Genomic DNA, 17,286 nt, shown 5'->3' on the forward strand with positions numbered 1-17,286 from the left:
TCACCTCTTGAATATCACTACAAGGAGGCTGTTTTGTTGTTGGTCAATCAGGTCAGGTCTGCACCAGTCTTAATTACCTGAAGTGCAGCCATTCAGGAAAGAGCACTGTAGTTGCAAACAATTTTACAGCTAGCCTTAAGTGATTCTGTCATACATGTACAAAGTCACAATGATATGCTTTTTGTGGTTGCTGTTATTAAGTAGAAAACAAGCTCAAAGACCTTTCAGGAAGGATCCTTCTTGTCTTGCACTGATTGTGTGCCAAGCACTTCACCTATTTTAATATCAACAATGATGGGAACAGCAAATAACCTCCATGTTGTCCTAGATTCTTCTCTTTCCCTCACATCTCACTCCCCACAGCTGATCCAGTGATTGCTGTTTTCCTCTGAAACAAGTCTTGAATCCATCAGCTTCTTTTATTTCATTTTGACTACCCTGTCCATGTCAAGTTACTTAACTTCTCTGTGACTCAGTGTCCTTATCTATAAAATGGGACGGTACTATCTGCTTCTTAAAATTGTCATAAATGAAATCATGTGTAAAGTACTTAGAATAAACACTGAGTGTGGGTTGCTAGTTTTACTGTGGTTGTTGCAATGGCTTTCTAGGCCACTTTCTGTTTCCACCTATTTTCTCATGAAATTTATTATTTATACAGCAGCTAGAATTACCTTTACAAAAGAAGTGTCAGCTCATGTCACTTCCTGGCTTAAAACTCTCCAATGTCTTCCCAATGCATTTAGAGCAAAATCCAAATTACTTCCACCGCTCACAAGATACTCCACCCCCATTTCCTGAGCTCACTGTGCTTTAGCTGAGATTCCAACCCCTTTCTCCTTCTTTAAAACGTGCTAAGGGTGGTTCTCCCTTTAGTCTCTGTGCCAGCTATTTTCTTTCCTGGGATGTTCATCTCCTAAATCTTCCTTTAACTGGCCTGAGTCCTTATTCAGTTCTCAATCCAGTGCTACTACCTCAGAGAGGTCTTTCTTTGATCGATTCATAGTAGATGTACATATTTTCAGGGTAATGTGATATTTTAATACATTCATATGATGTGTAAAGTTCAAATCAGGGTGATTGGGATATCTATCACAATTTTCTTTATGTTAAGAACATTTGAATTACTCTATTCTAGCTATTTTGAAATGTACAATAGATTATTATTAATTATTGTCACCCCACTGATCTATCAAACACTAGTTTTTATTTCTTTTATTTAACTGTATAATTGTACCCATTAATCAATCAGAGAGGCCTTTCTTGACCATCCTAAGCTTTATTTCACTCTCAGTCCCTCATGATTACCCTAATACTCTTAAAAGTTTTGTTTATAGTACTTATTACTATCCAAATCAGTACTGTAAATGCATTTTTTTTTTGGTTACAGTGTTGTTGTAATTATCATTATTTTACTTGAAGGCCTTTGGTAAGGCATCTATTCCTCACTTCCACAGGATCAGCCACTCCCCACTGCATGACACAGGTCCTAGAGACAGTGACATGATCTGCCCAGCCCTAGAAGACCCCATGTTTCCCACTCTGCTTGGGGTAGAAACTGCAAAAACACAAATACACATATATATTTCCAAGTACTGGGCATAAAAGAAGTCATCGGGAAGATTCAAAATAAGCTTATCAACTTTTAATACAAGCTGATAGATTTATTTTAAAAGCTTATGAACATTTAAAGACTATCTCGAAGTAAAAACACAAAATTAAAAACTTCAAGAGAGAAAATGGTAAACTCTTGAGAATTCACCCACAGACCCTCCCCTGAGAAACACTGCTGTCATCTTCCTACTCCCAAAATAAACAGTACCTCCTTTATGTGTCTGAGTCAGATTCCCTGAGTCAGGACTATCTCTGACACTTCTTAATGGGAGAAAAGCCATATTTATAGCTAATGAATAAAATATTAGCCAACTCCGCTAAGTACTGACAGAGACCAGTGCTGATTGCTGCCCTGGGACTAACCTGCTTTGCTCCCACAAATAGGCGCTGCTTATTCAAAAGAGATGCCAGCCAGCTTGGTTTGCATTAAAGAGTGATGACAAAGAATAATCTCCAAAGAGCCATCTCACTGTTGGGAACTAATGAGACATTAATATTTCAGAGGTAACAAGGGATGGAGAGGCCAAGGTTTAGAGAAACTGAGACTCATTGAGTTTCTTTTGTGTGTTCCATGCTTGATATAATTTATCTCACTTGGCCTTGATGGCAATAAAGTAAATAATAATATTGTGCCCACTTTACAGATATGTATATCAAAGATCTGAGCTGTTAAATGGTTTGTCTAAGGTATGGAAGAGGGGTTTAAATCTGCGCCAATATGACTTCAGAACCTGCACTTGTTCCTTTATACAACGTCACCTCTCATATTTTAGACACAAAGAGGTCCAGAAATGAAAGATGGCTGTTGTAAGTGTGTTGGGTTAAGATGATAAAAATATGTATGCATAGAAATACAGCTAGAACACAAAGACTCCTATTTTATACATTATGGTTGAAAATAATGAGAGTTTTAATTTAGAGAAGAAAGTAGTCCTTAGATGTTTAAAAAATTGTCACATAAAGAGGGGGTAAATATGATGCCTGTTGTACCAAAGAGTATTAGACATATGGTTGAGAGTTTGGGTAGGGAGGTCAATTCTTTTTCCAGATCAGCTTGAAGGACTTTGAAATAAATAAATAAACAAAGCAGTGTGTGTGTGTGCGTGCACAGGTGTTATTTTATTTTGTACACTGCTATATTTTCAATGTATGTAAGTATTTGGGCCATAGAGGATGCTCAATAAATACATGTTGAATGAACAGAATTGGCTCTGATGAAGAAAAATATAAGACTCTCCAGGTGTTGAGCTCCTTGTGAATGAATTTCTCAGCATAGAAATTCTCAGCATATGCTAAAGTTCTCAGCATAGATTCTTGCCCTTCTGGGAGGTTATATAATAGCTAAGCAAGGTTTATTGAACACTCTCTAGATGCTAGGCACTGCCCTAAACACTTTAAGATCATTATTTTATTTACCCTCACCACACTAGTATGAGTTAGGTAATAACAACATCATCATTTCACAAAAGTAGAAACTGAGCAGATCTTAAGATATAGACCTTTAAGATGATCAAAATACATATCCAAAGAAATACAGCTAGAACACAAAGACTCCTGTTTTATACATTATGGTTGAAAATAATGAGAGTTTTAATTTGGAGACGAATGTAGTCCTTAGATGTTTTGAGAATTTTGCAGAAGTTTTTTTTTGTTTGTTTTAAGGTTTGCAGAAGTTATGGCATTTTCCCAAAGTTACACAGGTGTTAAGTTCTAGGGATTGGATCAAAACCCAGGCTTTCATTAACTTTGTGCTATGTGGCCTGGCTACATCAGATAGTCAGCACATCCCCTTCCAGTAATGAGAGCCTACACATACTATTTCTAATCTAATCTCTGAATTGAAGATTAATACCAAGAACATGGATGATGCTCTTCCTAAACAAGCACCAGTTTCCATGGAAGTTACAGCTAAAGCTATCACACAATATGGTATTTACTTGTTCAGACTAACTTATCATTGGAGAGATAAAGTCTGAACTTTTTACCATGGCACTTAATGCATTTTAGGATCCATCCTCATCTCTTATTTTTGTACATTAGAGTATTTTGTCTGTGTATTTCTTTCTCTTTAGAGTCTCCTTTCGTCTGCTTATTTCCTTCCCAAACTCCTTGCTTTCAAACATGTTGTATCTCTATATTATAAATCGATTGGTCTGTCTATCTGTTTGTCCATCTGCCCATTCACCCATCCACCCATCAACTACATCTCAGATCAACTACATGTCAGAACGGTGTTTGTATCAGGGAAAAATACCCTGCCTCACCACTTTATGGTCTCACAAAAGAGAACACATAAGTAAACCTATCTAATTCCTACCTATTATGCAGGATACAGCTCCAGTTCTTTCATCTTCCACGAAGTGGCCCTAAGTTTTCTGGCCCCTCTTTATCTCTTTTGTCTTTCACTCTTTCAGCGCTATGGCCCACATCATAATCACTGTTTAGTGAAACCTCATTTCAGAGGGAGGTTAGGTTCCAAAATCAGCATGAAAGGACAGGACAGTCAAAATGGCCCCCGTAAATCCCTCAGGAAGATGGTACCACGTGGAGATTGACCAATGGGCCATCACAGCAAGTTTATCCTCCATGTTGAAACAGATTACTGTTTCTTTGATTTAAATGCCAGAGAAGAGGTCAGCTTAGATTAGAACCAATCTGTAGGAAAAACATGTATCTAGTTAAACACAACAGTCACCTTACGCTCAAACCTACTGAGACGTTCACCATATGAAAGAACCAAGAGCAACTGAGAGCACAGCAGAGGTACACTGTCCCTTCAAACTGTCATACTGGGACCTATGTTCATTGAGTAACTGGCGCAAACCATTGCCTGAGCCATTTATTTTCTCTCTTTCACATAAATGCACATAGAACATATCTTCACTGACCTGTCTTGTGCTGTCATTTAACTTTTTCAAAGGGACGACAAACCCAGGAGTTCCCAGAGCACATGGTGTCTAACACCACACTACCAGTTCCTCGTTGAATAAGATTGTCTTATCAATTCCCTGTTGTACAAGATTCTCTGTGATGTGGTTCCTGTTTACCTCTACAATCCATTTCTATACTTTCTACACTCTAACTGTACTTATTTCTAGTTTTCACAAATTAAACATGTTGCTTCACACCTCCTGCCTCTACCTACAGTGTCCTTTCCCATGCTATGCTGCAAATATGCATCTTCAATACTCATTTCAAATGTTTCCTCTTCAGGGATAGGTTGACTGGTTCAATACCCCATTCTTCACTCCTTCCTGCATCCCTGCTTTTTGCCATGAAACTTTCAGCACCCTCCCACTCTGATTCTGGGCTTGGCCACATTACTTGCTTGGACCAATAAGATGTTAGCAACTGCAACACAGCAAGGGCTTGAAAAGTGCTGGTGTGATTGGGCTTGTCTTGCTTGTTAGCAGTGACTGTAGAAGGGTGTCCCTGGGCTAGCTTGCTGGATGAGGAGAGACAGATGGTACCAAGTCAAGGTGCCCAGCCACCCCAGCTAACACAATCCTAGATCAGCCAACTGTAAGCTTCCCCCCAACATGTGAGCCACCACAGCCGGTATCACAAAGTTGCCTAGACAGCCTGCAGTCTACTGCAAACATATGAGCAAACCCAGCTGACCCCAGCCCAGATCAACTGTACCCCACAGACTCATGTATGCTATGAAAGTTTTATTGTTATTATGTAGCATTACTCTAGCAATGGAGAACTGATACTTCTTTAAAGACTTCTCTGACCCTCCCAAGGAGATGAAACAACTTCCTCCTTAGTGCAGCCTCTGAATCTTGTCCTTTCCTCTATTACAAAACTTAACACACCATTGTAAACATTTGATAAAGGAATAAGTAATATGATTATTTGTTGTTAAGTATGGATCTTCTTCTAAGACTAACCTTTTTGAGAACAGGGAACATCTTCGTGAGGGAGGTGAGGTATATAAGCAATGTGGTTATGGCACATCTGGGTTGGAATCATGGCTCACCAAGTGGTAAACTTCCTGAGCACAAGTGTCTTGAGCTATAAAATGTGAGCGGCGGCCAGGTGCGGTGGCTCATGCCTGTAATCCCAGCACTTTGGGAGGCCGAGCTGGGCGGATCACAAGGTCAGGAGATCAAGACCATCCTGGCTAACATGGTGAAACCTCGTCTCTACTAAAAATACAAAAAAATTAGCTGGGTGTGGTGGCGGGTGCCTGTAGTCCCAGCTACTTGAGAGGCTGAGGCAGGAGAATGGTGTGAACCCAGGAGGCGGAGGTTGCAGTGAGCCGAGATCACGCCACTGCACTCCAGCCTGGGTGACAGAGCCAGACTTTGTCTCAAAAAAAAAAAAAAAAAAAAAAAGCGGCAGCAGCAACTGTGCAGCCCTCTTGAGACAACAGAATGAAAAATGTGTATAAAGTAGCCAGCTGAGTGCCTGACACATCAAAGGTCTCAATAGATATTATTTGGTTAAGTGAGTTAATGAACTGACACTTCTATGGCAAAATTCTTAGAAGGAGTGCACCAAAAATAGAACATCCTTTATCCTATTACTGATTCCTGATATCACACCAGCTGCCCAGAGCATTCTTTAGCCTCTAATTCAATTTATGACTATGAAGGGTGATGTTTCAATTTACTGAACCCAACTATATAATTTAAAAAGTACCTGTGAGGACTATCTTTGCAACTTAACGTCAGCACATGTTAAATACAATTTATTTAATCTTTTGTTTACAACAAAAGTTGCAGTTTGCTGCTTATAAATCACTCCTTCTGAAACCCTTCTGAGAAATACAGATTCTTGGTTTGTGCTAATTGCCTGCTCGGGAGCAGGCTAAGTAGCCCCTGTGATGGGCTACGTTCCTACACAACTAAGGAGCATGTACTTACCTCTCTGGAGGCAGGGAGCCCTCTTCCACAGTCACTGCAAGAGAAGGAGGCAGAGTGAAAAAGAGATGTTTGCAGCAGCCTGGTTAAAGTGAACGATGCTTGTGCTATGACGTGACCCCACAGGTAATGTGGAGAATGGAAGCTTGCCTATGCCTGAAACATCCCTTACCTCCACCCCAGCACCCAGGGGATACCTGTTCCTGCATTGCAGTACTCACCCACACTTTACAGTACAATTTCTTATTTATGGATACAATCTCTTGCGTTAGACTTTGACCTCCTTAAAGACCAGAACCCCTGTGGGGTTTATCTCGTAATCTCTCATTTCCATCACAGGACATGGTACAGAGATTATTGCTGCTCAATGTTCCTTTGAAATAAACTTGAACATTTACAGACCACTCCCTGGTGTTCGAAGCACTATTTAAGCTCTTTCCCGGCATCATGTCTCATTATCCTCACAATAATCCTAAGAGATCAGTGGTACCCACTTTACAGATAAGGAAAATTATCCCCATTTTATAGATAAGGAAAATGAGGCTCAGTGATTAACAAACCCAAACTTAAATAGCTAGTGAGTACAGAAGCCCATTTTATTACAAAAGACTTAGTACTTTTTTCTATGTTGTCTAATAAACCTTCTTCTCATTCAGAGAGATTATTTGAGGCCTGAATGATTTAATGTTTATAAAAATCACATTTATCCTTCTTTGATTTGGAGCTGGCCATATCAGTAAAGTATACTTATAAGAGCCTATCTCCCCATATAGAATTTCCTTTTAGGATAAGACCTAAGATGACTTGTAGCAGTGGTTCTCAAAGTGTGGTCCCTGGACCAGCAGCATTAGCACCCTCTGGGAACTTGTTAAAAGGCTAATTATCAGGCTCCAACTCAGACCAACTGAACCAGAAACTGAGAACGGGGCCCAGCAATCTGTGTTTTAACAAGTCCTCTAGGTGATTCTGATGTACACTCAAGTTTGAGAATCATGAAGTTAGAGGCATTTAACCATGAAGTTGCCCAAAGCAGTTAAAACGAACAAAGACTGTGCTAGCTCTCTCAGTGATTCTGCCATCTGCTGGTGCTGACGGTCACAGTAAAATAAATAACACAGCAGTACATTTTGTCCCAAGGTGTATGTTCATCTTGTGTTTCATTAGAGCAAACATAAGCTAAGGCATTTAAAATGTCAGCAAGATCAGATTGTGGTGGGAGTGATGAGGGATGAGAGGTGTTCCTTTAAATAGTAAAAGAAGACACAAAATAGCACAGAAAAAATGGCTTCCAAAGATGTTTCAGTTTCTGGAAGGGATCAGAGGGTTGGGGGTTGTAGGCTTTCAATTAATTACCAAAAGCAGATCACAGAGGCCTGAGGCCACCACCCCCCACCCCGGCTAAGGATTTCAGGTCAAGTTCACACTGACTTTCTCCGTTTTCACTCCCTCCCCACTTCTCCTGCACCAATGGATTGTGTTGACAACACAGGTTTGCAGGAAACACAAAGGTTCCGTGACTCCCTGCTCAGCAACTTTTTGTTTTCTTCCTCTTGGACAGATTCCCAGTTATCAAATGCAGTGCTCTCAGGGGAAGTGGGCTGGTCTAGGAGCGATAAGGGGCCAATTCCCACAGAGACGTCATTTCATGGGCAAGCTGCCACAGCCCCTAGATGAGAATAAGCAGTGATGGATGTCCAGCCTCATGGTAAACAGCCGCTGCATGGTCACCTGGGAGAAGATGTAGAGATGGAGGTGACTCCTGGTTGGCCATGTGTAGGGTCCTGTGCATTTCCTTACCTTCCCCTTGAGTCTTGGGAACAGCAGCTCGCTGCCTCTGAAAGGCCTGGAGGTTCACGACGGTAGGTCTTGAAGGCTTTTGGGGAGGAGGACCCAGGGAGTTGATGGAGGGCAGTGGCTTCATTTTGGGAAGGTGGTGATGTCTGACATCTGACTGTTTCTCTGAACACAGACAGTAAAAAAAGTAGGTTATGATTATTTTCATGTCATAGCTTGTTGGGTAAAACTGGTTCTTTGCCTCCATCTCAGTCCTGTCCAATCTATTCTCCACCCAACAGCGAGAGTGCCCCGATCAATATATAAACCTGATCAGTTGCCATGCTGCTGCTTTAAGGATTTCCTCAGCATGAAATCGGTCACTCCATCTTTGCCATTTCTACACCACAAGGCACCCATCTGTGTTTCTAGATTCTTTGTTTGGCATATTATATGTCTTGCTTCCCACAACTTAAAGCCCAAAAATTTTTCACACGTATCACTGGCTTCTCCATTCTCCAGATTTGATTTAGATAGCCTTAAAAAGCTCTCATATATCCAAAATTCTGTTCATGTTTTTCTTGGTTCTGGAACACTATTCCCTTTTTTGACAAACTTCAATTCATTCTTTTTAGGCTCTGCTCCAATGACACCTCCTCTAGAAAGCTTTTCTTGATTTCTCACAGGAATGAAGGCCGGAATCAACCTCTGATTTGTATCCCCGTAGCACATTGTTAATACCACTGCATCAATATCATGGCACATTGGAGGTACTGATCTATGTTCCCATTAAACGTGGGCTTCTGTGGGTGGAGATGGTGTTGTATTGATCCCCCAGCGCCAAGCACAGGGCCTACCTCATAGGAGAGAGGCTGTGACTACTGAAAGGATTCTTCAAGCACTTATGACATGCAAATAATACTGGCTCTACAAAGAGGAATAAGAATTGATCTGGGATTTCCAGGGCTCACAGCCTAGGACTGGCTTCAAGACTGACTTTATGATATCTGGGCACCTGTGTCTTGGAATTTTCCAGGAAAGTTCCAATTTTATATATATTTGTCCTCTGCAGTCTTAAATCCAACTCCAACAGAAAGTCCAATATTATATATGAAAATCATATCTGCCCTTTACACTGAAAATAGCACAAAATCTTATGTAATCCAACTGCTTTGATTTTTGACTTATGTAAGACAGTAGTTGACTACATGGGCCATCCATGCAAAAACTTAAGAAGTGGCCTAGCATTTTGCATATACCCCTGGGAGACTTCCTATGCTCTCCTCCACAAGCTGGAAGGGAGGGAAAGCTTCCTTATTGCTTCACCCACAGCGGGTTACATCCCCAGAAACTCAGGCCCAAAGTTCCTTTCTTCCTAGGCTTTAATTACAAGTAGCGTTGTCAAAAACTTCAGTCATTATAAAATTAGGAAGAAGACATAGTGAATATTAATTATCACTTACTAATTGGGCTTGGAGTTTTTACCAGGCACTGTGCTAAGTAGTTTACATCCGTTATCTCATTTAACTATCTCAATAGCTCCATCTGGTAGATAATACATTCTTCTTTCCTTTCTCTTGTCCGTCCTTCTTCCCATACATCTTTCTTCCCATCTGTCTTTTCTTCTTCCTCATCCCTTCATCAATAACTATTTATTTACTATATTCCAGGTAGTGTTCTAGGAAGTAGGGATAGAGTTGAGAAAAAGAACTTGTATAATCCTACCTTCAAGAATTTTTATTCTAATAACAAGAGACTGATGATAAACAAGTAAACAAATAAACAAGATCATTACAGAGATCCATTAGTTCTATGAAGGAAATAAGGTAGGATGACAAGTGTGAACTGTTGATCATGAGGCAGTGTACTTTACGTAGAGAGGTTAGAGAAAGCTAACCTTGGAAAGTTTTTTTTGGAACTTAGGCCTAAATGCAGCTACAAAATCTTAAAGAAAAGAGTTTTTGAGGAAGAGGGAACGGCAAGTGCAAAGGGCCCGAGGCTTGACAAAGCCTATTTAAGGAACAGCAAGAAATCTAGTGTGTTGACTATGGACAGAGAGCTAGGGGAGGAGAGGTAGGAGATAAGTCAGACACAAAACAGGGACCAGCATGCAGAGCCATGAAGACCACAAAGCAAGTAGTTTAGATTCTATTCCAAGTACAAACAGAAACCATACAAGGTTGTAAGGAGATTCATCCATCCACCCTTCCATCCACTTAATCATTCAACACATTTTTTCTTTAGGACTCATTCAATCTGGCCTTTTTCTTCTAGGTGCTAGGGATTTGGTAGTAAAAAAAGACAGTCCTTATCTTTTTTTTTTTTTTTTTTTTTTTGACAGAATCTTGCTCTGTTACCCAGGCTGAAGTGAAGTGGTACAATTTTGGCTCACTACAACCTCTGCCTCCCAGGTTCAAGCAATTCTGGTGTCTCAGCTTCCCGAGTAGCTGGGATTACAGGCACAGGCCACTATGCCCAGCTAATTTTTGTATTTTTAATAGAGACAGAATTTTGCCATGTTAGCCAGGCTAGTCTTGAACTCCTGACCTCAAGTAATCTGCCCACCTTGGCCTCCCAAAATGTTCGGATTACAGGCGTAAGCCACTGTGCCCAGCCAGTCTTTATCCTTTTATAACTTACATAATACTGAGGTGAACCAAGTGCTTGGTGGCAAAACCAAGAGTTTGCTGATAGATTCAGTGTGTAGAATGAGGGAAGAGAAGGGAAATAGAGTATGGGTCCTAAGTTTTGGCCTGAGAAATTAGGAGGATAGTTGTGTTGTTTACCAAGACAGACGATTGGTGACAGATTTGAGTTATAAGAAAGCACTCAGGCTCTAGGAATCAATATAGATTGCCTAAATTCATGCAACTTGTAAGAAGTCGAGCTAGGATTCAAATCCAAGTTTTTCCAAAAGCTATCTCACAAAGCAATTCCAGGAGATTAAGCACTTTACTCAAACCCAAGATTACAGTTTAGCAAATGGGCCTAGAATATCATGCTGAAAGTCTGGAGCAACATTACCCAGGTCATATACATAACCACTCTGAGTCAACAGGTTTTAAAATAGAAAAACATGATGACCCCTCCTAGCCCCTGTCCCATGGGGATCACATTTGTTACCTGGGGCCTGGCTGGCAAGCTCACACTCATAGATGGGCTGGTAGGTGCTGCTTGCTGGGCTCTTCTCAGGACGTGGGTTTTCCCAGCTCTTCCTGATATGATGAGAAATTACAAAAGAGGGATCTTCAGAGACATTAAGTAATATTTTGGGGGCCACCAAGTGCTTCTGGGAAGGAAGAGTCTGGGCTCCTTTTGTTTCCAGCTTTTTCCTGGGTTCCTCTGGAGTAAGCCCCATGCCTTTTTGCCCTTCCAGATGGAAGGCCTTACTTCCACAGTTGGCAAGGAGAAGGACTGATGACATTTCACTTTTCTGAGATGAAACCTTCTCCCAGTTCCAGAGTTTGTTTCTGAAGCTATTGGCCACCATTACTTTCTCCTTAGTGATTATCTCAACATTTGACTGAGTCACCTCTAACAGCAGAGAAGTGTTCTGTGAACTTGCTGCAGAACATACAGTGGACTTTCCCAGAGGCCCTGGGGAGCTAGAATATTTTGGAATTTCAGTCTTTTGAGCCAACTTTATTTTCTGAGGTTGAAGAGGCCGGGACTCACTACTGGAACAGTGTGGTGGGTGCTGCTTGTGGTTGGATGAGAGGGGTTTCCCATTGGCCAAAATTTGAGTTGACTGTTTGCCTCCAATGTCACTGTTTGGAGAAACTCCTGCTGGGAGTTTAATAGGTCCTGGAAGAGGTGGAGCATCAAGATTTTGAAATTTGGCTCGAAGTTCCTTGAAGCTTCTTACCCCTTCCTAAAGCAAAGAATAATCAAACAAACAACAAAAATAAACAACAACAACAAAAACAAGTGTCTCATTATTCCAAGAAAAAAAGCCAGTGTGATTAGATCTCACTGATCTCACCATGTTAAGGGACTCTAACTGCTGATACAATGCAACTGCTTCTGGGCAATGTTAGCCAGCAATGCTATTGTCTATATGAGATAGAATGAAAACACTATCTCTTTTTTAAACACTCAAGGGATGTTTAATTTTATCACAGCATATAAAGAACACCTATAGATAGTATTAAAAACAGTGGAGAAACCCCTTGATACAAACTTTTGATGGCTCCCCACTGCCTATAAAAATAAATTCCAAACTGCTTTATACAGAATTGAAGGTTCTTCACAATGCAGTCCCAACTAGCTCAAAAGATGGTGGAATTATGATCTCCAACCACAGCCAAACACAACTACCCTTAAACTAAACAGAACTGTTTACAATTTTCTTAGACCCTCCTATTCTCTATCACCTGGAGTTTGCTTTGTGTTCTTGCTTCACAAAATGTATCCCCATCAGCTTGTCAACACCTTTCTTGCACTTCACTGCCTACTAATCCATCAATATTTCACCTGGGGAACTTAGTTCAATATGCAAAAAAACTCCATTAAAAAATGGACAAAGGACATGAACAGAAAATCAACTACTGCATGTTCTCACTTACAAGTAGGAGCTAAACACTGCGTATATACATGGACATAAAGATGAAACAAAAGGCCCTGGAGATTATGAGAGGGTGAAGGGACGAAGGCGGAGAAAGGTTGAAAAATTACGTATTGGGTACTGTGATCACTACCTAGGTGATGGAATCAATCATACACTAAACCTCAGTGACACACAATTTACCCATGTAGCAAACATGTGCCTTTACTTCCTGAACCTAAAATGAAAGTTGAAAAAAATAATAATAATAAAATAAAGCTTTCACCTGTGGATGACAGACACAGCTAACTTCTTTCCTGTCTCCTTGGTACTTCCTTAGCTTTTTATATCTTGGCTGTTGAACTTAACACTATGGTATGGAGAAAAGAACAAACTTTGGAAACAGACATATGTTCATATGAAGACTCCACTCTTTATCCTCTATGGAAATACTCTGGGGAACTTGATCTTCTTCCCTCTAAGTGCCTCATAAAAATAAGTTATCAAACAGTAGCTGGCCGGGCGCGGTGGCTCACGCCTGTAATCCCTGCACTTTGGGAGGCCGAGGCGGGCGGATCACGAGGTCAGTAGATCGAGACCATCCTGGCTAACACGGTGAAACCCCGTCTCTACTAAAACACAAAAAATTAGCCGGGTGCGGTGGCGGGCGCCTGTAGTCCCAGCTACTCGGGAGGCTGGGGCAGGAGAATGGCGCGAACCCGGGAGGCGGAGCTTGCAGTGAGCCGAGATGGTGCCACTGCACTCCAGCCTGGGCGACAGAGTGAAGACTCCGCCTCAAAAAACAAACAAACAAACAAACAAACAAACAAAAACAGTAGCAGGATTAGGGCCATTATAAGTGAAATGTCCATTACAGTGCCTGACACATAGTAGGCCCATGATAAATAGAAGTTCTTTATAAGAGGCTAGATGACCCTCTTGCATTTTTAACTTCCCTTGGAAAATGATCATGCTCTTCCCTCTAAATTCAGCTCCAATGTGGTATATGAAAATAACGGTAGTAATGGGAGCCCAACCTTTGTGGCAGAGGAAGGAGCATGACTGGGTTTATACAGTGAATTGATTGGCTGTCTGGCCAGGTAGGTGTAGGCTTAACTCCTGCTCCATGCTCTTCCTGCTGGTTCTTCTTCCTCCCACTAGACCGCATTAGATTTTGTAAATGTGTTCTGTCATCTTTTGCTTTCATAGGAAGTAGGATAATATCTAATGGAGCCATTGCAAAAAGTAAGAGCCACTGTCCTCTCCTGATCTTCTTAAAGGTTTTTAATTTCATGTACACAGACCATGTCCATGGCAGGGACTTCTGATTTTGCTAGCTTAGGAAATGCTGGGCAACCTTTTCTCTCTATATTTACAGTTGACTCACACCTGCCTTCTGAAGATTTTGGAAGGGAGAGAAATTGAACAAGAAGCATGAAGCAAGTGTCTCGGAGCTTAAGTACATGCACTCTCCCTCCTTTTTCATATCTCTTTTCTCTATCTCTGTAACACACACATACATGCACATGCATACACACACACACACAGCCAGCAGGCAAGTTAATTCAACCATACTTTCTCTCCCCTGACGTGGCAGAAGCCAGCACTGGGCGTGAAATCAGGAGATCTGAGTGTGAAACTCTGCTTATCCATTTTCCACTTATGTGCCTTGGGCAATTCACTTCACTTTGTTGAGCCTTATTTTCCTCACTAAAAAATGAAACTTATATTTCTGACAGCAGTTCGGGGTTAATGTAAGACTCAAATGAGATAACAGACATACACACCTCAGTGATAAATATTTTTATATTGTGGTAAAATACACACAAAACGTGTCATCTTAACCATCTCTAAGTGTACAGTTTGGCAGTGTTATGTAGATTCACACTGTTGTGCAACCAATCTCCAGAACTCTTTTCATCTTGCAAAAATAAAACTCCATATCCATTAAAAAAGTCCATATTCTGTCCTCTCATTCTACACTCTGTCTCTGAATTTGACTATTCTAGGTACTGTATAAGAGGAATCATAGAGTATTTGTCTTTTTATAACTGTCTTATTTCACTTATTAAATGGCCTCAAGGTTTAGCCATGTTGAAGCATGTGTTAGAATTTCCTTCCTTTTTAAGGCTAAATTACTGTATAAGAGGAATCATAGAGTATTTGTCTTTTTATAACTGTCTTATTTCACTTATTAAATGGCCTCAAGGTTTAGCCATGTTGAAGCATGTGTTAGAATTTCCTTCCTTTTTAAGGCTAAATAATGTATCATAGTATATATATAACACATCCTGTTTATCCATTCATCCATCAATGGAGAGTTGGGTGGCTTCCATATCTTAGCTATTATGAATGATGCTTCTATAAACATAGGTGTACAGATACCTCATTGAGACCCTATGTTCAGTCCTTTTGGGTATGTTCCCAGAAGTGAAATTGCTGGATTATATGATAATTCTACTTTTAATTTTTGAGGAACCTCCCTTCTGTTTTCCATAGCAACTGCACCATTTTACATTCTCACCAACAGTGTACAGGGGTTCCAATGTCTCCACATCTTCACCAACACTTTTTTCTTTTACAATAGCCATCCTAATGGTTATGAGTTTGTCAGTGGTTAATATTTTTAAAGTAATATAATGATTATTTTCAGTTCTTCACTATTTGAAGCCACATGGAGAACTACTGTACAATGTTATTGCTTAGATTTTAGTCTCTGTAGGATTAATTAAGCAAAGCCCTACTATGAAATAGAATTACGGATTTGATAACCTCCAAACCAAGGTCCTGTGCAAAGATCACTGGTTCAGCGGGGAGCAAACCTGATTATACCTGGCTCTCTACTCTTTCAACACATGTTCATTAAGTATCTATGTGCAGACCAAACATTGTTTTAGACAGTCAAGGGCTCTGTTCTAATGTCAAGGAGAGACAGAAAATAAGCAATTACACAAGAAAATATGAGAGACAGAGTGCTATGTGGAGAATTAAGCAGATGATGCAATGGTGACTCAGTGCCTACCACTGATTTTCAGAGCTACAGAGAAAAGTAATTTCTTTTCTCTAGCTCAGCCATACATCAAATTAGAGGTTGGACTGGGTGATCTCCAAAGCCTCTTCCGGCACTAATATTTAGATTTTATTTTCCTTACAATCGATGGGAAATAGATGTGATGCATTTTGTTTTGTATTATCCATCACCAATAGGTGGAAGTTCAGTTTTGAGGACATGAGGAAAACTGCATGAAGATGGTTTGGGAAGTGGCCATAGGGTCCTTCTGGTTAAAACCATGCTCCATTTTTCAGCTGCCACAGCTAGTCAGTCCCCAAATCCCACTGATCTGAACTCTTAAGCAGCCCATGAGCCCCTCCCTTCAATTCTTTCTCACTTACTGTTGGAATGACTTCTTCATGGTCTCTCTGCTTCAATTCTGAGCCCCTCTAATCCACCATTTACTCAGCTGTTAGACAAACCTCTTTAAAAACAAATCTGGTCATGTAAGTCCCTTACATGTTTTAAAACCTTCAATTTAGCATCCCCAAAGCTTTCAAATAAGCTCAAATTCTTTTGCTTAGCACATAAGAGCCATCCTAATCCTGACCCTCTTAATGCTCCAGCATCACATTGGGCCTCCCCCCAACATGTTTTCTTCCTTCTAGCCTCACCAAATTGCTGACATTCTCCCAAACCTGTTTTGCCCTTTCACGTAGCTGTAACTTTGAATGTGCTGCCTGCAATGCTCATCTTTCTCTCTAATTTCTTGAACTAGCAAATTCCTGCTCCTTCAAAATTTAACTCGTGTCATCTCAAAATATTTATTGGTTGCCTACTATGCACTAGGCACTAGGGTTACAAAGATGAATGAGGCAACCCTGACCTTTCAGAACTCAGAAAATGAAGGAGACAGACACAAATTGGTTGTTTTAACATAATACAGAGAATTGTGAGATGTATGGCAGAAAGTCTGTGGAGGGAACATAGAAAAGGGGCTTGTGATGCAAACCTGGTTGCCAAGCAGATTTCCTAGAGGGGATTCCTCAGCTTAAACAGCCAAGCAAAGAATAGAGGAAGGCAGTCCGGAGAATGAACACAGAAGGCACAACCTTGGAAACAGCATGATGTACATGGGAAGCAGCAGCAATTTCACATAAATGAAGCACCAGTGCGCAGTATATGAGACTGGAGAAGAAAGGAGAGGCCAAGTCTTAATGTCATCGGGCTTAATCTTCATAGTGGGAGAGGAACTACTGATAGGTTTCCTGGTGAGCAGCTAAAGGCAATTTTTAACTGATTCCTCTTTCATGACCACTCTAGGTAAGGCAGCATCTCTCCTTCACTCTTTACCTACCTTACCCTGGGTATACACTGGCTCATCCAACCCTTTCTAGTGAGCCTTCCCCTAGCACAGAGCCTGGGAAGCTTGGAACTACCACGCCCAGGCACTGTTTCATCTGGAAATTTGCCCAGCAGAGGTGTCCATAGCTTGG

At 40.8% G+C, this 17,286-nt stretch overlaps 1 protein-coding gene across 6 annotated transcripts in view; it reads right to left on the bottom strand.

Annotated features, from left to right (window-relative positions):
* The window catches only part of FYB2 (FYN binding protein 2), a 99,140-nt gene that overhangs the window by 61,531 nt on the left and 20,323 nt on the right, over positions 1–17,286 (bottom strand). For all 6 annotated transcript variants that reach the window (XM_050751392.1, XM_050751259.1, XM_050751318.1 and 3 more), the window contains 3 exons: positions 11,379–12,126; positions 8,280–8,441; positions 6,486–6,519 (listed from right to left, as the gene is read on the bottom strand). In XM_050751392.1, the coding sequence (XP_050607349.1) occupies positions 6,486–6,519; positions 8,280–8,441; positions 11,379–12,126 (944 nt within the window). The remainder of the gene's footprint in view (positions 1–6,485; positions 6,520–8,279; positions 8,442–11,378; positions 12,127–17,286) is intronic.

The sequence above is a fragment of the Macaca thibetana genome, chromosome 1, assembly GCF_024542745.1.
Source record: "Macaca thibetana thibetana isolate TM-01 chromosome 1, ASM2454274v1, whole genome shotgun sequence".
Taxonomy (NCBI): Eukaryota; Metazoa; Chordata; class Mammalia; order Primates; family Cercopithecidae; genus Macaca; species Macaca thibetana.